Source organism: Tiliqua scincoides, chromosome 1 (genome assembly GCF_035046505.1).
Source record: "Tiliqua scincoides isolate rTilSci1 chromosome 1, rTilSci1.hap2, whole genome shotgun sequence".
In the NCBI taxonomy this organism is placed as follows: Eukaryota; Metazoa; Chordata; class Lepidosauria; order Squamata; family Scincidae; genus Tiliqua; species Tiliqua scincoides.
The window spans coordinates 206,461,258-206,482,631 of NC_089821.1; the positions used below are offsets into that span (position 1 = coordinate 206,461,258).

A 21,374-nucleotide genomic window follows, 5' to 3' on the forward strand; every position below is an offset into this window, starting at 1 on the left:
AGACAAAAACCCTCCTTGAACTACACACTGAAAGAGCTGTACATTTCTCTAGTTCAGCTTTGGCCACTTTTCCATATGTGGTGAAGCACTGACCGACACTTCCTACAGATCCATGCATTACAAGTAGCTCAGGAATGAACAAGTATGCAAGCATTCAGTTGCCCTTTGGCAAAATAAATGGTTTTATATCCATGCAACAAGGCCATGAGGTATAATCCTATATTTTGTCAAAGCAAATCAGCAAAGAGGCTGAAAATGAATATCAAGGAGAGCCACTTTGGATAAAGGCTGGGGCACAAGGACTGGTGGCTACAAATTAGACATTAGTAAAATGTGATTTTGCCTGGTATGACGTGCTGATATGCCGTCTGATATGCTTTCCCCAGCAAAGCTGTAGGCCCAAAAATCTCACTGCATGAACTGGAGAACTGAACATGGAGAACTGAATAATGGCATCGGCACAAGTGAAATAGCAAGCACATAATGAACTTCATGCTCTTTATGCAAGCTTTAAGTATGTGTGTTCTTGCTTTCAGTTTGGACTCTGTTTTAAGCCTGCAATTCATCCCCTTTTAAAAGCCAAGATTTAATCCCATCAATAAAAATAAAGGAGAAAAGACATCTGCAAACATTCGCTTTGAAAACTACCTTTATTTAAATGGTGCAGTCTAAATTTAGTTTGTAGGTACTTTGATTTCTCCCCAAAGTCTCCAAGCATCTCATGTAAATGCTGTTACTCTATCAAACTGCTGTACAAAAGAGGTATAAGACAGAAGTAACATTATACCATAAATTTTAATTAGTTCAGTAATCATCAATTTAAAAAATGCAAAATTGATTAGCTAGCAAATACCTTTGTATTCCTTTTCCAACATATGTTACTACAAAATGACACAAAAGAAGTTTCTTAAAAACCTCAACAATACTTGAGAAACTGAATTTCATTGTTTAGAAACCAAAACATCACAAAGCTGTTTTGGGGTTATTTTAAATACTTGCACATCCAGGGAAGAGAAAATTAATCATTTTTTAAAGAAACCAGACAGGGCTTGCTGCTTACATTGGGTAGGAATCACTAGAATTTGAGGTGCATTAAATTAGGAACTTGCATTAATTGCCACCAAGAATCTGAAGACCAAGACCTGTGGCTGCATCTCCTGTGATTTTTAAACAGGTACATGCAGCTGTGAGTGGTGGCAATTTAGATTGAGACTATAGTGCTGGGGAGGGAGTTAACTTTCCCCGGTCCCATTTTCAATTCTCATTTCCCCTCCCCACAGGTATCTGGACCTGAACTCAGTCCAATAACAGAACTTCAGCTGCCTTGTCTCATTGATTCCTAAGACAAATTGACTAACAGTTCAATTTATAGTCAGGTCTGTGTATATTATTTGGAGATTTTAAAACAATAGGCAGTAGTGCAGGTCCAACTTTTCAACAAGACTACGGTATATATTAGTTTTTCCCCATATACTTTAAATATTTGATAAGTGTATACACTAAGGTGCAGATCTGAGCTAATTTTAAGAGTGCCCTGAAGTCTTATCTTTAAAGGTAAGCATAACATACACAATCTATATTACCCATCAAACCCTTCTTATTAGATAGGCTTTGCCAAATTTGCCAATGTCCAGTATCAGGTTTGTATCAAAATCTGAAAGAGTGAGATACTTAAGCAAAAGAGAAAGTGCAGAATTAATCCAAAAGTTTCAGAAATAAACAGAACAATCTCTAACATCCAAACTCAAATGATGCAGAGGAGTGCATACCTCTCTACTAGTTTACAAGAAAAATAATTGGGACAGCACATATGGCATCTCAAAGATGAGACGGAATTAAGTCTCATTCAGACTAGAAATACAGATAGAGTGACAATCTTCAAAAGTTATGAATGGTTTAGTAAATTAAGTTTCCTCTGGAAAGTCATGGGTTCAAGTTCACCAGTGAACCTGGAGTTTACAAGGTGTAGCCTGCAAATGGCTTTCCTTGCAAAACTTCAAAGGGTGCAACAGAAAACCCTGTAAGGTGAACGTTTGGCCCACTATTAAAAGGTCATTGCTGGACTAAGTGCACAAGTCATGTACCCAATAACCATCATTACTTGGCCTGGAGGCAAGACAGGCCATCAGACAGGAAGGTGCTCTCACCTAGTTGAATTTTACATTGCTGCAGCCAGTGCTGCAATACAAGCAAATTAATCTTATGATGGAAGCTGGGGGAGGAGGCAGGGCGGAAGCACTTAGATTAAAAATGCACTGTGTAGAAAAGCAGAAGTGATAAAGACAGATACATCATTTACCGAACCGGTTCACAATGAGACACAACCAGAGAAGTTCTCCTGCATAATTTAGCACATCAATTTTTTGTTGCTCCCCATATGATTAGGGCAAGGATGGCTGCTCCTACAAGTACTACGAGGATGAGGATACACATTTTCTTACGAGACTTGCGCTGCAGAGGCAAGGAGAGAGGAGACTGTTAGTGGAAATGCCGGAGTGGGACACTTAGGCCACAAGTGTTCTGTCACTGTTTCAAGTAAGCTGTATTAATATACATTAAGGAAGGAACCAACCCCACCTTAAGCTACAGTACATGAAAAAATCGGCACAAGAAGAGCCTTTTTTAGAGTAAAACTTCTTAAGTTGCAAATTAGTGACTTGCAGACTTTCAGCAACTGGTTGGAAACAAACAATTGCACTTGGTAACCAAAGTCATTCAGTAATGCTACCAGCTAGAAGCTTCTGATGCCATTAACCCATTAAGGCATCCTTCTGGAATGCCCATCCTGGTTAGCTGTTGGTTCTAAAAGGTGGTGCTGGAGGATTTTTATTATAGTTCTTGACATTCATGAAAGGTCTCTATTATTATTCTCCACGTAACTTATCATTAGATGGCAACACAGGCTGAAGAGATTAATCTTCAGATTAATCTTCAGATTAATCTAGAGATTAAACGGAGATGCCATCAGTACAATGGGATCACCCAGTCCTGTTTTTACACAATATCCAATTCTGCCAAAGAGAAGACATGTTGTGCAAGTGTCTTGAGCAGGCTGGATTAGGGCTAATAAGGTGAAATGCAAGCAAAATAAGACAGGTTCTGTACAAGAAGTGGGTCTTCATTCTGGTAAGAATTGCTCTGGGAAACATTCCTGATTTTGCCCTATTTTTCTTTAATCCATCCAACCATATACTTCAGATGCTTCAGCCTCCTAAGAAGCTGTTCTCCCTCTCCTGGTGTCACTAACTACTCTTTCCGGGATTGTCTACAAGGTGCCATGTCAGTCACCATCACCTCAGAAAAAGCCTGAAGGTAACTGGGAAGGTCAGGAGCATGCTGTGTGCCTGCTGCATCACAGCAGCCCCACCGAGGTACACATATTTTGATAAACTTAAACATGACCCTGGACAGTGATTTTCAAGCAGTGTGTCATGGCACACTGGTGTGCTGTGAATGGTCTGCAGGTGTACCACAAGAGTTTGGAAGAGGATCATATATCAGGAGGGCCATTGTTGTGGTGTGCCTTGTTAATTTTAGCACCTTCTCTGTGTACCATGAGATGAGCAAGGCTGAAAATCACTGACCTAGAAGAAGATCTTAAGCCTCTGAGTCTTTCAATGAACTTGAAATTCTTCAGTTTTAATACATAATACAAGCAGACTAACATTTGCCAACATAATTTTGTTACTTATTTTAATATTTACCTGGTAGTCTGCAGCTCTAGACAACTGTTGATTTGCTTGCTGAACATGGACTTCAGCTGTTTCTACATTGGCTTCTATGCTATCTTTGGAAAAAAAAAACATGTTTGTTTTTTTACATTTGAAGCTTGAATATAATCTGCAGTAACATGAGACCCTACCTATTCAGTCCTCTTCAGCGAAGATGACATAGTAAAGATTTAAGCTGAACATTGGTTCAATTAACTGAAGCTACAGGTTACAAAGAACACAAGGCTGCTGTGAAAACATCTGTTTTTAAGCACATCTTACACACACAATATCCTGATGCCATGATGATGTAGAAGGGGGCACAGACCTACACATCCTAGTAACCTCAAAACACAAGGTGTGTTGAACTAGACAATAAGGACCTCAAAAAAGGACTGCCATTTTCAATGGAAGCCCCTATATTCTTTTGAACAAGGAATCATTCCATCAAGGTAAATTGCTTAGGACTTAAGACATTAGTTCCTCCCCCCACCCACCCCCACTCTTTTCTTTCATCTAGATGTGCAGGGGAAATAAGTGAAAATTCTACTCCAAGGTATGGACTGAACCACTTTGACACAGCCAGGTTTCTGGATAAAACTGATTGTAATAAGAGTGCAGCATTGATCCCTGGACATCTGGGTTGCTCACCCACCTTGCAGAGACATATAAACTTTCATAGTGTTCAAGGTTTCTAACTTCATCTTTGTGGTTCATAGATATGGTGACACAAATTTATATTCTTTCCCTCTTAAGCATTAGTTAGTTTTTTCAATGCCTCATTCTGAACACGGTGTGAAGGAATTAGTATGTAGGATCAACTTCTTTGAAAACTGAAAGGGTATGAACACTTATTAACAGAATCCAGTCTGAAAACAAAGCTTTCCACCAGAAAAAAAGTGTACAGATGGAGTATTTCATTTCTAGAATGAAATACGAAATGTCTGTGTGTCAACCGATAATATCCATAAAGTGAACAGAGAGGAGGAGCATTCAGATTCTCAGTATACATTTCATCTTACTCAATTGCTACTACTAAATGTCTCTCATATCTTGTGAGATTTATACAAGCTGCTGTGATTTAACTATTATGCCTATAGTAAAAAAATAGTCTTGAGTAGCTCTGCCAAAACACTGTTCTCCACTTACCTATTACATCTCCTTGTTCATGGATCATCATCCCCAAATCTTTAAATATTTCATTTATGTCCATAATATCAGACTGAAAACACAGAAGAGGAGTGAATTTATACAATCCTATACAATGGTGAGCACAAATACAGGAACTGATTGTTAATGGTTTTGGAAAAAAAAAAAAAAAAAGGAGAAACAAGATAAGGACAAATAGAAAAGGGAAGAGTGAATCCACCTAAGACTACAGCAAGGTCACACACATTTTTAAAAATTCTATTCATAATGTGACTGAACAAATCTGGATGCCCAAGAGTTTTGCATATGGAATTTATTAACCAGGATGTAAAAAAAATTATTAATTGGTTAGGAAACAACCCAGGCAAAGCCAAGCAGTTGGAAGTTCAATCAATTTCAATTTTAGAGACAGTTGTCACACTGAAGACAAGGGCACCCCAAAATGCCTAAACCTGACACATCTCATGCTTTTAATTAAGTTACAATCAGGTACTTAGTTTTTAAATGGGAGAGATTTACTTCTCCCAAGCAAACCAATAAGACAAGTGAAACTCAAACTTGGTTGGACTGTGCCAATTAAACAATTAGTTGTTTTAAGATTTTCTGTTATATTTAATAGGGATAGCATCAGAGATCACAGCAAGACTTGGCACTGGCTGAAGGTCCAACCCAGAAGCAAGTCACCAGCCAGGTCAACATGCAGCCATCACTGGGGGGGGGGGGGAGGCACCAGTTCATATATGTGCTCTAGGGCCGTGTTTCTTGAACTGTGGGTCAGGACCCACCAGGTGGGTTGCAAGCCAATTTCTGGTGGGTGCCCATTCATTTCATTTTTAATATACTGGACTTGATGCTACCATGGTATGTGGGTGCATTTGGGGAAATGTTACAGATCTGTACATTTAAAAAGCTACTATGTATATGTTTTTAACAATGATAGTGAATTGGGCTTACTCCTGGGTAAGTGTGGATAGGATTGCAGCCTAGGATTGTTAAAAATTTCCTGCTTGATGATGTCACTTCTGGCCATGACATCACTTCTGGTGAGTTCTGACAGATTCTCATTCTAAAAAGTAGGTCCCAGTGCTAAAAAGTTTGAGAACCACAGCTCTAGGGCCTCCAACAATCTGGTGCTGGTGTGATCTTTAACAATTGAAAAGAAATTATATGTTGGAACAAGAATTTGAGGTTCGGTAAAATGATGTACCTTTGCTTTGGGTAGTACAGAATTACTGAGGAAAAAAAACAGACTTCATAATTATGTTCCTGTTGTGCCTCCACGGAGTTATTAAAAAATTCACTCTTCTGTTTTTATCCAGGTAAGTAAAAAGAAAAGGAACAAGAGGACAAACAAAAACAAAAGTTGGAAAGGAGGGAAGTCACTGTGTGCTGTCTGAGAAAGGAAATGCAGAACTGAACTCCCTTAAGAGAGTCACATTTATAAGTCACCAGCCATTCTAAAGCAGAATGACACATAGCCAGAGAAGCAGCCCTTCTACTTTGTAAGATGTACAATGCCACCTGGTGTCTGAAATGCACTACACAGGTTATTCCAGTGAGCACACTGCAGCGTAAGGGCAATAAGCTCCACAATAATTATTAACAAGGACACATTAAGAGAAGAAAATTGTGCTCTTGATCTCCTCGGCCCATTTCAGAAAATTCAATTATGGTTTAGTGAAGCAGTTCTCAAACTGTGGGTCTGGGACCCGCCAGTGGGTGATGATCCAATTTTTGGTGGTTAATGAAATCAACAGGGCAGATTAGGCTATATGCATCAAGGGTTAGCCAAGCTGCTCCTGGGGACTGCCTAATCACCACTATAGCTACACCCCTTGGCGTTTATAAATCAGCAGCAGCCTCTAGGACCTCTAAAACACTAGTTTAGTCTGCAACACAAATCAGTTTGGGCCTGCTACATGCTCAAGGGTTCTCTCCTGCCATGTCTGAGAGCATTATGTCTGAAGTGGGCCATTATGTGTCTGAATCAGTGGTTTCCAAACTGGTGGGTCACAACCCACCAGGGGAACTGGAAGCAGGGCAATCCCCCTTAAGGGGAGTGGCCCTGCTCCAGTGGTAGCGACACTGCTGCAAAGATCACAGTGCTGCAGCTGCCAAGGGGCTTATTTCTTACCTTGGGGGCATAGCTGGCCTCCTGCAAAGTCCTGGAGGTGTGCAGCCCCCTCCAATGTCCAATGTGCTCTGAGGCTTCTGTAAACAATTCCTATCTTCAAAGCAGCTACTTCTGTTTTTGCAGGAACTACCAAGGCTAGCTCTGCCCCCCAAAGTAATCCCTTGGCGGCGGCGGCAGCAGCACTGTGACTGCTATGATGCCCTTGCCGCCCCTCTCTTGTCTCCCTGCCTGCTTACTGAAATACTTACTTGGTTTCCAACTCCCCTGTAAGAGTTTGGGAACCACTGGTCTAAACACTACCCAAGGCTCACCTCAAGCTGCCTGATGGCAGACTCTCTTTCTTCAATAAGACGAATGTCATCTTCTGTGATTTCTTCATCTTGTACTTGAGCTTGGCTATAAGTTAACAGGGAGGATGCAAAGAGGATTATAATACTTTATGCACAAAACAGAATATCTTAATTCCATTAAAACTGCATTTTATAGCATGTCAGGAGACTTACAACTGTATAATGAAAAAGTGATCCAACAACCTTTTTTATACTCCCCCTTGCTTTATAAGTTGACCGGCATGAACCACTTCAGCCATTTGGGTTTTGATCCTGGTGGCAACTGGACAATAAACACATCTTTGATCCAGTTCATACCTTCAGCCAGGATGAGGCTGAAAACAGTGTTAAGGGTAACATCAGTGCTCCTCAAAGTTCCCCAATCTGCAGTGCAGTGTGCAGCTCCTCAAAGCAAATGGTGATGAAAATGTTGCCAGTTTCTGGGTTCAGAGACCGAAATGCTACAAAGAGCAGTAAGAGGCTCAGGATGGCCAGGCTGACTTTCCAAGCACGTTGAAACCAGGTGCAGGAGCTCAGCCTACCAAGTCGACCCTCCTATTGTTCTTTGTAGCATCGGGTTGTGGTTTCACTACTGGCCGGCTGGTGTCCCACAACACCCCAGCATGTTCGCGGAGCTGCCCCAGAAGCTGTGACTCACAGATTGGGGACCACTGGGTTACATGGTTCTTTCCCAGTTTCAGGGTGAAAATTCATACCAACTAGACTATGCAGGAGAGGAGTTGGTTTCTTGCGCTTGCCACAAAAGGTTGCCCGATCCTGCAAGTTCCTTACAACTGCATCCAATTCCGATGAGACAGACATTTCTGCTCAGGGACTAGGCCACGACCGTTACACCTGGCAGCCAAAATTATGGACCTTTGAACAATTCCTTAGTAGTGAAGGTCATTAATGGCAAATGTGAGAAAAAACAGGATTACAGATTTATTTTTCTAATACAGCATAGGTAGAGGTGGGAGAAAATGGTGATAATGAAATAAAAACACATAGCTCTGCTTTCTGTGCTTCTCATTTTTGCAAAAAAAACCCTGAAATTTGCAAAAAATGTTTTATTTATTATTCAATGGGGTGCATGGCTAATGAATGTGGCTGCATCTGCTGACACCAAACCACCTACAAAGTACACTTTTAAAGCAATTATAATTTACAATGTAAATTCTGAAAAAACAACACTTTCTGCACTTCTTTCTTTGGAAAACACCGAAATTTGCAAAAAATAAAACAGTTTTCCCCCACCTCTAATCACAGATTTATAAATTCATGCTGTGCTTTAGTAATAAACAATCATCTTTATTACACCACAGTTTCATAATGTTGCCTACTTGGCAATGATTCAAGATTTATGGCTATATTGTTGTGTAAACAAAAGGAGGGAAGGAACTATGTACACCAGCCTGATCTCCTTAGAGGAAGGGCAGTATAAAAATGAAAAAAAATAGAGAAACTAAGGTTTTGTCCATTTTTATTTTCAGTAAATGGCACAACTTACTTGTCCCAGGACACTAGTGTTCCTTCTCTGTAACTTTCCTCTGGAGCACCACCCTGTAGACATAAGAGGGAAAGCCATAAATTTCCTTTGGGGTGTGAGTGAAGGTCTATTTCATTGTTCATCAGCACTTCCACAGAAAATTGAAAACTGATCTACTTAAGAGGCATCCTGCCCACCAGAACCAGAAGGGGTCAGTATCCCATCTGCATGCAAAATGCTTAAAATGGCTATCTCTAGACATGAGGATGAAATGACACAATTTGATAAGGGACTACTTACCTACATCCCACACTCCTTACCACTCTATGTCTGCAAGCAAAACATTGCTGAATTGACTTTTTGCTTAATAGTGACAGAGCTGAATACATCAAGAAAGTAAACGTGGCTCCTATTTTGTTAAAAAGAGGAAGGAGTATGCATTGTGGTCAAGAAAAAGCAGAAGAGACCATACTGGGAAGCAAAAATACAATCACACCCCTACTGAGTCTAGGATTTAAAATCAAAGAATCCTCAATTGTCCACCTAAATAGGAGCCTGGACTTGACAACCCATTTCCACTCATTGGGGAGGAGACAGTGTGGGCACAGTTTGCTGTCTGGACAATGCACGGCCAGATAGGCTCATTCTCCTGGCAAAAAAACCCTGAAATATGCTTAAAACTAACTTTTCCAAATTCAATTTTTAAATGGACAAGCAGCAGGAATACACCTGAAATAATGCTCAATATCACCGTGCTTTGGTAGCTTTCCTTATATTCCCTCTATTTCCCAGACAAAAGAGCAGAGAAAATAGAAATTCAAGCATGCAAATTCATTTTGGCGTTTGGAGCAGCTGTTTAGGGCAGACCTACAGGTGCATTCGGAGGCGGCTGGGGGTCTTGGGTCTGGCATCTTCTTCCGCGGTCGCTAGTGCGCTGCACCGTGGCCCCGGAGCTGGGTGCAGGGCGGCATCACAGCCGACCTTACATTCTTGGAGCTTTTCCCAATAGTGGTAGCAGTGCATATCTGGAGTTCAAGAATGCCACGGTGCGTTTCTGGTGCGATAATCAGGCAGTCGTGGCAGTAGTGAACTCCATGTCTTCCAAAACCCTCAGGGTCATGACACTTGTACAGCATTTTGTACTGCAGTGCCTATGCATCAACGCTCTTTTCGTAGCTCAGCACGTTCATGGGGTGGAGAATTGCATTGTGGATGCTTTGTCAGGAGAAACGTTTTCAGGAACTCGTCCCTGGGGCAGCGCTGTCCCCGAACAGCATGCCTTCCTGGCTCTGAGACCTTGGCTTGCAGAAATAAACAAAGTCATATGCGCCTCACTGGCGCCCAGCATGCAGCGGGGCTACTCCCATAAGGTAACAGAGTTCGCAGAGTTTAGACAGGTGGCCGGCCTTTGGCCAGCGCTGGCTGAACACCTGCTGCTCTTCTTACTCCGCCTGCAGAGGTCCGGGAGGGCTGTTAGCTCCCTTCCAGGCTTGTCTGCTATAGCCTTTGTTTCCAAAGCAGCAGGATACCCTGACTCCACACAGGATTTCAGGGTGCGGAGGATGTTGGAGGGCTTCTCCAGGAGAACACCCCCTATGCAGGACCCCAGGCGTCCTATCACCCCCGAGTTGCTTGGGGGCATCGCAGGGACCTTCATGGCCCTCTGTTCATCGCCGTGCAAGGTTCGACTTTTCAGGGTGGCCCTGTTTACGGCGTTCTTTGGCGCCTCTCGACCCAGTGAGTTCTTAGCAAAAAGCAGGGCTGATAGGCCCTGCAGAGGGTGGACCTAACTTGGGTGCCTGGAGGTGTTTCATTTACTCTCAGATGGTCTAAGATGGATCAAAGGGGCCTAGGTTTTGCGGTTACCCTTAAGGAGGTAGTGGGGATGCCCTTGTGCCCAGTTACGGCGCTACAGGAATATTTAGCACTCTCAGGGGCACGAGGGAGCCCTGTTCCAGCATCTGGATGGCTCTCCTCTCACCTTATTCCAGTTTCGGGCAATTTTTTCACGCGCCTTGGGGGCCTTGGGGTTGCAACCAAGGGAATTCGGCCTGCACTCCCTCCGCACTGGGGCAGCCTCTGCGGCAGCCGATTTGGGTTTATTAGGGGAGGACATTCAAAGAATAGGCCAATGGCATTCGTTGACTTACAAGCGCTACGTGTGCGCTTAATGCGGGTTGGGCAATCAAGAGTATCCCACGATTGTGGGCAGGCAGCATCAAAAGGGGATGCCTGGCAATAACCTCTCTGCTTTCATCTTGCAGGATGCTGTGGTAGTCCAGTGCACGTGTTAATCTGTGGCCACTCAATTGTCTTTTGGGCCCGCAAGAGGGTGACCGCAAGCGTCCTTGGATCACAACTGGGCCTCAGCCCCACAGTGCAGGTTGCCTGGTTAGCCAGGTGGGGGATGTGGTGGGGCCAGCTGCTGCCTGCGATGATGGAGTTCCTGAATATGAACCCCCCACTAGACGTTTTGGTCCACCTGGGCAAAAATGACCCGTGCAGGATGTTCGGTCTGACTCTGAAGAGCAGAGCATGTGAGGACATCGCCACCCTTCTGGGTTGGCTGCCTGGTACCACTCTGGTCTGGTCAGATTTACTGCAGTGTTGTGTATGGCGGGGGGCGAATTGCTGCGCTAATGTCTAAAAGATGCGCAGGAAGGTCTCCAAGGACATTGGCTTGTTTGTGTCCCGCGCTGGTGGCTGGGTGGTATTGCATCCTACAATAGTCTTCTCGCTACCTTACCTGTACAGGGGCGATGGTGTTCATTTGTCAGAGGAAGGCGCAGACGTCTTTCTGTGGGACCTGCGGGACGACCTTAAGGTGCTTCTCCCCCTGGCTGGGAGCGGGGGGAGGTCAAGCACTAGGCTGATCCCTCCTGGTGGCAGGTGGTGCGGGTTAGGAGGTGTGAATTGGACTTCGGGCATGCACCTTCAGGTGGCATAGGCAGGGCAGAACCCAATTTCAGTCCTCAGGGGCTCGGCGGCATGAGGAAGCAGAAGGGGCCCTGGCCGGGACCGCAGGGCCCACCTCAGAGGGTCAGCGGCTCGTGGTGGCACAGCCCGCGGTCCGGCTGCCATCCCCTTAATGGACAGACATGGATGAGCTGTGCCACCCAACAACGGGGCGCAACTTGGAGTCAGGTGCATGCCCGCCTGGGGGCAGATGTGTTCTGGTACCGCCCAGAGGTCCCGCCTCCGCACCACAGGGGGCTTTGCTGCCTCGGATGATGCAGGTCTCAGCTTCCTCTTCTGTTGCAACTGCTAAATAAAGTGGCCATTTCTCCCATATCTGTTGTCTCGAGTGTTCATTGGACGGTGCAAAAACAATCAAAGCATTCAAACAGGTATATTTTGTCAAATTCTGCCAAAACTACAGCCAACACTACTGCAAGCTAGCACATACTTACCGATACCCTAGAGCTGGCTCGAACTCTTGCTACAAATTCTCTCTCTTTTTCAGCAGCTTGCCTTTGTACCCGCTGGAAGTTTGTAAGCGCTGTAGTGAATTCATTCACAAGACGATCCTTCTGTATTTTTCTTTGACGCTAAAGTTCAAGACGGGGGAAAGTATATATTATTACATAGAAAGTTATTTCTTTAAAGAACCAATCAACACTTTCAGGAGTTTTTGCTGTTCAATGCTGGAGTCTTCTACAGGCCTGTTTTGCAGCTACTGGCAATTCCACAGGGATCTGACCATGTAATATTTTTGTGTAACATGCGCATCAAGTAGTCAAAAGATTTCATCACTGGATAAAGGACTCCACAAACATACACCCCTCAATTCTTCCTTCCAGTTTACATATGTAGTTAAATTAAAGCAAGTCCAACTAATATTGCAACACTTTCTATGCACAATGCTTCTTACTAAAGATGTTGAAACTTTGCCTATCAGTGAAGTTCAGTCTCTGAACGAAACATGATGGTACTTGCATAAATAGGCAATATGGGTAATGCTCCTAAGTTCCACCACACCGCAGCAGGCAAGAAATGTATTTAATGGATTTGTATTCCATTTTTCCCCCTCAAAGGAAGGCATTTACTTCAGCAATTTATAAGAACTCTGACAGGCACAATAATGAGTTTTCCAAAGCCTCAAACAAGCTTTGTAGCCAAACAATTTAAACCTGTCTCCCCATAACTATAGCTAGCAGCCCCTACCACACACCAACTCTGAATTTCTTTTAGGGGGCAGGGATTAATCAGCAGCCACTTAGAAATAAATGATCATCACTTGCTATTGAGTGATTATGTTCAACTGTTCAGCAGAGATGTGTTGACAGAGGTAAGTTGCAAGAGTTTTCCTTTTGAAAACATACTAGAGAGGACAAGTCCTTGCAACAAATCCAGACAGCAATAAACTAGACCAGAGTTTCGCAATGTTTGTCCCCTGCTGTACTACACTGCATGGTCCACCTACTGGAAGTACCACCGGCAGTCACTGGCAATTGATGTCACCAGTCACTTCCAGATTGGAAGGCCAGATGTGACAGAATAAACACTGGTAAGAGGTTCATGGCAGATGGGAGGGCTTTTCTGAGCAGGTGAGAAGTACATGCTGGGGCTCTGCCCGTTGAGCCGAGCTCCCTACTGCTGCTTGTTGCTTTGCATTGCTGGTCTCGCTGCCAGTTGGCAGGAGTCTGAGGGTCCTGCAAGTACCACTGGACACCATCTCAAGCACCAGCAGTGGTATAAGTACCACTGGTTGAGAAACACTGCTCTAGATTGGACAAAGGAAGGGAGAGTGTAACGGATGTCACTTGCACTGTACTGGTGGCATGCTGTAGCTATACCAGAGGATCCAAATTTCATGCTCTGTGTCTTTTAGCACAAAAATCTCACTGGCAAAGAGTGGTCAGAAGGCTGAAAAGAAATCCAGAGCAAATTTCACAATTTCCTAAATCTTCACTTTGCCGGGCACAGAATAAACACTAAAATTGCCTTCTGTAACTGGGTTCTTTCTCTCACAACCTTCCCCAGCCCACACGCATGGAGAAAAAGAGCTGCTTTTGAGTACCGTTTGCTTGCAAGGTATTTTAATTACATTCTGCATACAACAGCATGCACACACATTCACAGTTTAAACACAAAGGTTGCAATTCTGCTCAGGTTTAAGCAACCATCCCATTAACACCAATAGGATTTAAGCAACTTCGTTGTGCACAGGATTGCAGTCAATGTGGTTAAAATGATCTCACACATCCCACACTGTAAAAATGATCAGTTAAAAACAGAGTAGCAGCCAGAGTTGCTCTTCCTCCACAGCAAGTCTCTCTGGATGCAATCCACATCATTTAAATAACTGTTACTACATTTTTATACCTGCTCACTTATTGAAGGCAGAGATCCAAACTCTTTAATGTATTTGTCTGTCTCTTTGGCCAGTTGGTTTGTATACTGCTGCTTCTGTTGCCTAAAACAGAAAGTTATAGTTTTTTATTAACATGTATGCTTCTGGTCTCTTTTGAGAAAAATCTTCAGGAAAAGAGGCTGCTTATTGAATCACCTTTGCAGTATCACTCACATTTCCATAGAATCACGGACAGGCAACTGAGAAGTGTGGAAACAGACATCACTTTTAAATGGAGTTCATTAAAGAACATAGTCACTGCCTGAGATGCTGATAGAAGAGCCATAGCAAAGTACATAGATTCAGGATTTCTACATGTAAGTAAGATGCAGGGGAACGACATCATTTTAATGGTGAACACCACCCCACTGTATGTGAAACAGTTTAGGAAGGTTTACAGAATGTTTCTCCTCCTCCTCCTCCTCCTCCTCCGAGAGAGAGAGAACACAAAATCCTACCTTTTATGAATGAGCACAATTACACAAAGGATACCATGATCCAAGAATCTGTACACCTGACTGATGACGAAGAGCTCACCTCAGTCTAGTTCCCAATACAAACTCATAGGAGGGCAATTTAAACAAGGTGGCCAAATTGCAGTTTTCCTGCTTTAAAACTCAAGGCACTGACTGATCAATTCCCTATATGGCAAAGCGCCAGCAACCAGACCTAGAAGCTTGTGAACAGTAAAGAGACAGCACTGGGATGTTCACTGCTAAATTAGTTCTTTCAAATAGCCTACATTATATGTTATTTGTATTCAGCGGTATTCACTGTATGCTATTTGTATTCAGCGGTTCTCAAACTGTGGGTCTGGGACCCACTAGTGGGTGATGACCCAGTTTTTGGTGGTCTGTGAAACTGACAGGGCAGATTAGGTCATGTGCATCAAGGTGTTAAGCAAGCTGCAACTTGGCGGGGGGGGCACTGCTGCCCAATCACCATTGTAGTCACACCCCTTGGCATTTACAAATCAGGCTGCTGGCTCAAGGGCCTCAAAGTTTGAGAACCACTAGTGTTGCTTTATGTTACCCCAATAATGGCCTTCTTCCAGGAGATGCCATTACTATTGAAAGTAATAATTACGCATCCAAGTTGGGCACAAAGATACAACCACCAAGGAGAACAGAACTGTATTTAAGTATCTGTAAAAAAAACTGTAGGTGCAAGATTCATTAGGCAATATTACTGAGGCACACAAAGAATAAATTTTATTTTCTGCAGCCTTCATATGCACCGGTGAAATCAGACATTTCACCTCTGTCTCTCTTTATGTATCCCTGGTATTTTAACATGCACTCCTTTATTGGTTTTCATGCTACCCTATACATTTGCACCAAAATTATAAAGCATTTCAAAAAGAAAAAAGCAGCAACCCTAACTTGCTGGAATACATATGGCTAAGCTTGTAACAGAAATTTCCCCCACAAAAATACTTGAGAAAAGAAAAATGAAAATCAAACTTTTAAAGCAATTCCACAGCCTTTGATACTTCTGTATACTGCTGTTTCAAACACCATCTGGATGCTTAAAAGAGCCAACAACATAACTTGGAAGATTAGCAAGTCAACACAGAGATAAATGTTAGATTTCCCCTGTTTTTGTTCTCAAACATTTTAAAGATCTGAGCACATTGGGAAGACATCAACACATGCCAAGATGCATCTACAATGCCATTAAATGAAAGGTCATCTCATGAAGCACTTACAGCTGTTGTTGCAATTCATGCGTGTCTTGTGGTGTTCCAAGTTGATTCAGTACTCTTTGTATTTCTGCAGCTGTTTCCAGAAAAAGAGGAAGACGGGATTTTTTTAAATGATACATTTTCACCACAATTTCATGCATTTCTGATTGACAATTCAGAATCATACACCAGTTGACAGAGCTGTGGGAGGTCAAATTCAGCAAGTAATGATATATATGTACATACCAGAAACCAGAGACTGGTACAGTTGAATTGTCTGAAGCCTTCAAACCCCATTTAAAATGTAAATATTTCATGTACTATGTACATTGCCCAGACAAGTAGACATTTGGTTTGAGCGTACATCCACGCTAATAAGGAAAAAACCTCACAAATGTCATGGCCTTCATATGCCAAGAACAAGAACTCCAAAAACAACCAGAGTTTTCTTGCTCTCTTGAGATTTGCAAGGCTCTGGAACAACTTTCTCTTGGAAGCTGATCCCCCCACCCCCATGGATTTTTGTCATTAAGCAGGTGCTTAATTTTCATCTTACTACTACTAATTTTCATCCTACAACATGATTGAGACATACAAAATTATGCAGGGGATGGATAGAGTGGATAAGGAAATGCTGTTTTCCTTCTCACACATACTCTTTTCCCTGTCACACAACACCAGAACCAGGGGACATTCGCCAAAATTGAGTGTTGGGAGAGTTAGGACAGACAACTGAAAATATTTCTTTACTCAGTATACAGTTGGTCTGTGGAACTCCTTGCCACTGGATGTGGTGATGGCATCTGGCCTAGATGTCTTTAAAAGGGGATTGCACAAATTTCTGGAGGAAAGGTCCATCATGGGTTACAAGCCATGTTGTTTATGTGTAACCTCCCGATTTTACAAGTGGGCTACCTTAGAATGCCACATGCAAGGGAGGGCACTAGGATGCAAGATCTTTTGTTGTCTTTTGTGTTCCCCAAGGTATTTGGTGGGCCACTGTGAGATACGGGAAGCTGGACTAGATGGGCCTATGGTCTGATTCAGTGGGGCTCCTCTTATGTACTGCAGTTTGTGTTTTTCTACTCTTAATACTAGTTTCTTTTACTAAGTGGAACTGACTGGGTTCTTTAATTTTATGTTTTATTAATGCACTATATTTTGAAAAAGTTGTAGGCCACCTCAGGTGCCTCTTTGGAGGCAGAATGGTAGGATATGAAATGCCTGGATAAATAAGAAACACAGTACGATATTTTAAGGCACACAAGGTAGCTTGGCGTAATCCGGAAAAATAACCAATGCAAAACTGTCATGTTAGTTGGCATCTCTTCCTTTAAATACTTTTCCTTATCACTTTGGGTTTAATTCTGCTGAGCTAGTCCTAGTGTAACCTACCGCAGTTTCAGTTTTAATAATCTTTTCAGAAAAGTGAATTATTGGTGCAAGTTCTACTCAGACATGTGATGGGTGAAGGGTAGCTTGAATTTACTGCAATTCATGCACATCCCTCTGGAATTAAGAGTACTAGCAATTAAGATTACTGAACAATTCAACATTGCAGGAAACTGTTCTGTTAGACCTGCAAAGGAAACTAATCAGACACAGCACTATATTAAAGCTATGGATCAGCACCACTCACTTACCCCAGTATTGTGATACATAGTGTTGCACCATAATAGTACTAGAACTATGTGATACAGGTTGCAATCCTAACCACACTTTCCTGAGAGTAACCCCTTTGAACAAAATAGGACTTACTTCTGAGTAGACCTGGTTAGGATTGTGCCCACATTTGTATTCTGATTACCAAAGCACTCCAGATACTATTCTAGTTTTAGAATCATCCTGTGAGGTAGATTAGGCTGACAGTCTCAAAACCACCCAGAAAGCTCAATAGCTGAGCAGGATTTGAGCCGAAGTTTCCCACATGCAAACCAGCATGCTAACCACTATGAGTACAATATACTGAAATCAGACACTGAGCTACAGAAAATGCTTGGCACTCAGACTACTATGCAAATTTCAAAGAGCTCAAGTTTCAGAAGTCATCAGGAGTTCAAAGCCATTCCCACCGCATGGAATTGATCTTCAATCTGAAAATTCAATCTGAATTGATTTTAAATGCGAAAAGGCAATCCCATCTGATCTATAATAGTTTACTTCAAATTCAGTTAAGCAAGAGCTGCAGATAAATGTGGGTTATTTTCTCTACTTTTTAAATGGGTAATGCGATTCAAGTCATTCACTCCAAATTCAAAGAATTAAGTAGAATATCAAATAAATTAGATGCATATATTTCCTGTAACTTTGCACAGTGTTTTTAAAAATCATTCTTAAACTAGAGGCTGGAATTCAAGCATAACAGATAATAAAATGACTGGTAACTTTCTATAGTTAAGGCAGGGGGTTTACATCATTAGCACATGAATGCCACCTGCTGGCCAGTTGGCTCATAATTCATCAACTGGGTCACCAAAAAAAAGTAGTGTGTCAAACTTTATAAGATCTACACTCAAACAGATCCTGAAGACTTCCAGCCCTGTTGAACTTCAAGCAGGGCAAAGGAAATTTTGCTAAAAACCTACTTTCACACTTTAGGCAGCCACTTGGGAATCTCTCCCATCATGGGCTCAAAAAGCTGATGGAGAAATGCCTGCATTTGGCACACAGGGTTCATAAGCAGTGCTCCCCAACCCAACACTTAGTAGATTATTCTTATTCAGTCTACAGAATAGAGAGGATCGAGGCGCTGTGAGAGAACAACAGTGGGATTGCAACTTCCTGTTGTACTCCTGATTCCTTGGATTGTGGCTGCTGTCTATATGCCAACTATTCAGAAAAATGCAAAGTGTATTGACTGAAACAGAACACTAAGAAGGTCTGGTAAACTGGTAGATTCCTACTGGACAATTTTAACAGCTACAATTATTTTTATTCATGACTACTCACCAAGACAGGGCAGACCTCGTTAGTTAAGATTTTGCGTGGTTTGTGCTTTAATTGAAACTAATACTTTCAAAGCAGAATTCCATATCCAGTTCTCACATCTTACTTGTGTTTGCATTCTAGCACCCAATGCCAATTCTATATAGAATATTAGAATGTTTTGTTTTTCAAAAAGATGGTCATACTGCCATCTGGAGCACATACAGAGAAATGCAATGAAAAAAGTTAGCAACCCAGTTAAGCTTTTTGTCCCTTCAGTATCATCCCCTTTCCAGTTAGCACCACAGAGCTAAACCAATAGTCCAATATACGTTCTAGAGAAGGGGTGTCCAAACATTTTGGCAGGAGGGCCACATCAGCTCTCTGACACTGTGTCGGGGGCTGGGGAAAAAATTTACCATTTAAAATATGAATAAATTTACATAAATGAATATATTAGAGATGGAATATATATGAATGAATGAACATCTTGCAGTAGCTCAAGGCCTATAAAAAGCCTTGCACAAAGCAAGGCCAGCCTTTCCTTCGATGCCACTGTTGCATCACAGATGTGAACCAGCAAGTAGTGGAGAAAGCCCTTGTCCCACAGCTCAGGTGAGAAGTCAAACAGTCATACTCTTGCTGAGAACAGCTGCGTCGGTCCAGCACAGGCTCCAGCAAGTCTCTGGAGGGCCAGAGGCTCATTGGAAACTGGGGGCTCCCTGAGGACCTGATTGGGAGCCCCCGAGGGCTGCAAGTGGCCTCCGGGCCGGGGTTGGGGCACCCCTGTTCCAGAGGGCAACTTTGCTCACAACTGTAAAGTCCATACCCCCAAAATTTTCCCTCTGCCCTAGAACAGACATACAGGTCCGCCTGCGTTATGTGTGAATTTCCATATCTGCAGGTCACCCCGAATTAACAGGCGGGCAGACCTGGACCCTCTGGAGGTCAAGGGAGCTGCGTTCCCCTTGCCTCTGGAGAGTGTTTGAGCCCTAGAGAGGCAGCATGTGCCTCCCAGCAGCCTCTTTGGGCCTCAGAATGGCCGTTTAGGTAAAAAAACCGCTACGTCTGCTTTTTTTAAAACTGAAAATGACATTTTTATGCCTTATAAGGCATTTTGAGGCCAGGGGAGAGCTTCCCTGGGCCTCCGAATGCCTTAAAAGGTATAAAAATGACACTTCCAGTTTTATGGGGAAAAAAACAGAAGTAGTACAGGTTGAGTCTCATTATTCTGGAGGGTTCCCAGAACTCAAGTGGATGGCAAAAAAAAACGCACTAAAGCAAATCAATTTAAAAAACAAGTCCTTTTGCTCCGGTGATTTAAAAACAGCCTTGCTGACCTTTGTGATGTTAAGACACAATCACTAGGTAGACAATCCATCAATCAGTCTCTCTCCAGGGGAGCCAGCAACCCCTCCCTTCACCCAGAGCAAAGTGATCTTTCTTTCACATGGTCAAGGGAAGGGTCCCTTTGCCTTGGAGAGAGAACCAGCTGGCTGCTCTCTCTCATTAACAAGGCTATTGTTAAACTGTTTTCCTTTAATTTAAAGGGCCCTTCTCATAAAGTTGAGGCAGAAAAATCTGTGGAATCTGTGGATAATTAGGTTATACCTGCAATCCCTTGCGTGACTCTCTCTACAATAGTAAGAAAAGCAGTTTTTTAAACTGTGATTTTAAAGGCATGCATTTTCCCCTTCTCCAGGGATTAGCACATTCCTTCTCAATTGCAGTAGCCATTCGTGTTGAGTCAAATCTGTGTATAAAAAAATCCGTGTATAACATGGTTGCACCTGTATTTTCTTCAGCTTAAACAGCCAGTCTGAGGCCCAAAGCGACAGCAGGTGGACATGTGCAGCCTCTGAAGAGCCTCCAGATGCTTCAAGGGGCCCCTGAAATCCACAGATTTGAACATTAGCAGACTCCCTTATCTGTGGGGGTTCTGAGAATGGAACCCCCATGGATAACGCGGGATGCCTGTATATGTCTGTCAGTAATTGGGAAACACGAATGGGACAGCAGATCCCAAACTGTGGGTCCGGGATGCACCAGTGGCTTATGACCCAATTTTTGTTGGGCTGCAAAACTGACAGGTCAGATCAGGCTACGTGCATCACTGTAATGGCCATCACAGCCACGCTCCTTTGAATTTATAAATCAGACAATAGCCTCGAAAATGTTTGGGAACCTAAGAGAACCAGTCTTCCAATTTAACCAATTTTTGCCCGGCCCACAGGTATACACACTTGATCCTTGTTGCATATATGCAATGTTGGGCATAAATGGCTTAAAAATCTTTCTTATGTGGAGAACGTCCTTGCTCATCATATATGAACTACTTGAGTATTATTTACTGGCTGAAGACATCCCATAATTCAGATATTCATATTTCTATTATGCAGCAATTTAAAAACTAGCTCCCTATTTGAATGTCCAGACCTCACACAAACACCACAGATAAGGATTTTCAGTAGAAATTGCCAACCACAACAGGAATTGCCCTCTATGGCAGTTCTACACAAAGTGTGGTACATGAACAGGTTTACAGTCTGTGATCATCAGCAAATTGCCAGTCTGCAACAGTGGACACTATGAAAGCACTGCTAC

At 42.7% G+C, this 21,374-nt stretch overlaps 1 protein-coding gene across 1 annotated transcript in view; it reads right to left on the bottom strand.

Moving 5' to 3' along the window:
• Nucleotides 1-631: 631 nt before the first annotated feature.
• The window catches only part of STX7 (syntaxin 7), a 34,669-nt gene continuing 13,926 nt past the window's right edge, over nt 632-21,374 (bottom strand). The window contains exons 3-10 of the mRNA XM_066611202.1: nt 15,870-15,939; nt 14,134-14,224; nt 12,219-12,356; nt 8,830-8,882; nt 7,305-7,389; nt 4,860-4,932; nt 3,705-3,787; nt 632-2,451 (exon numbers count right to left, since the gene is read on the bottom strand). Of these exons, the coding sequence (XP_066467299.1) occupies nt 2,356-2,451; nt 3,705-3,787; nt 4,860-4,932; nt 7,305-7,389; nt 8,830-8,882; nt 12,219-12,356; nt 14,134-14,224; nt 15,870-15,939 (689 nt within the window). The 3' untranslated portion in view covers nt 632-2,355. The remainder of the gene's footprint in view (nt 2,452-3,704; nt 3,788-4,859; nt 4,933-7,304; nt 7,390-8,829; nt 8,883-12,218; nt 12,357-14,133; nt 14,225-15,869; nt 15,940-21,374) is intronic.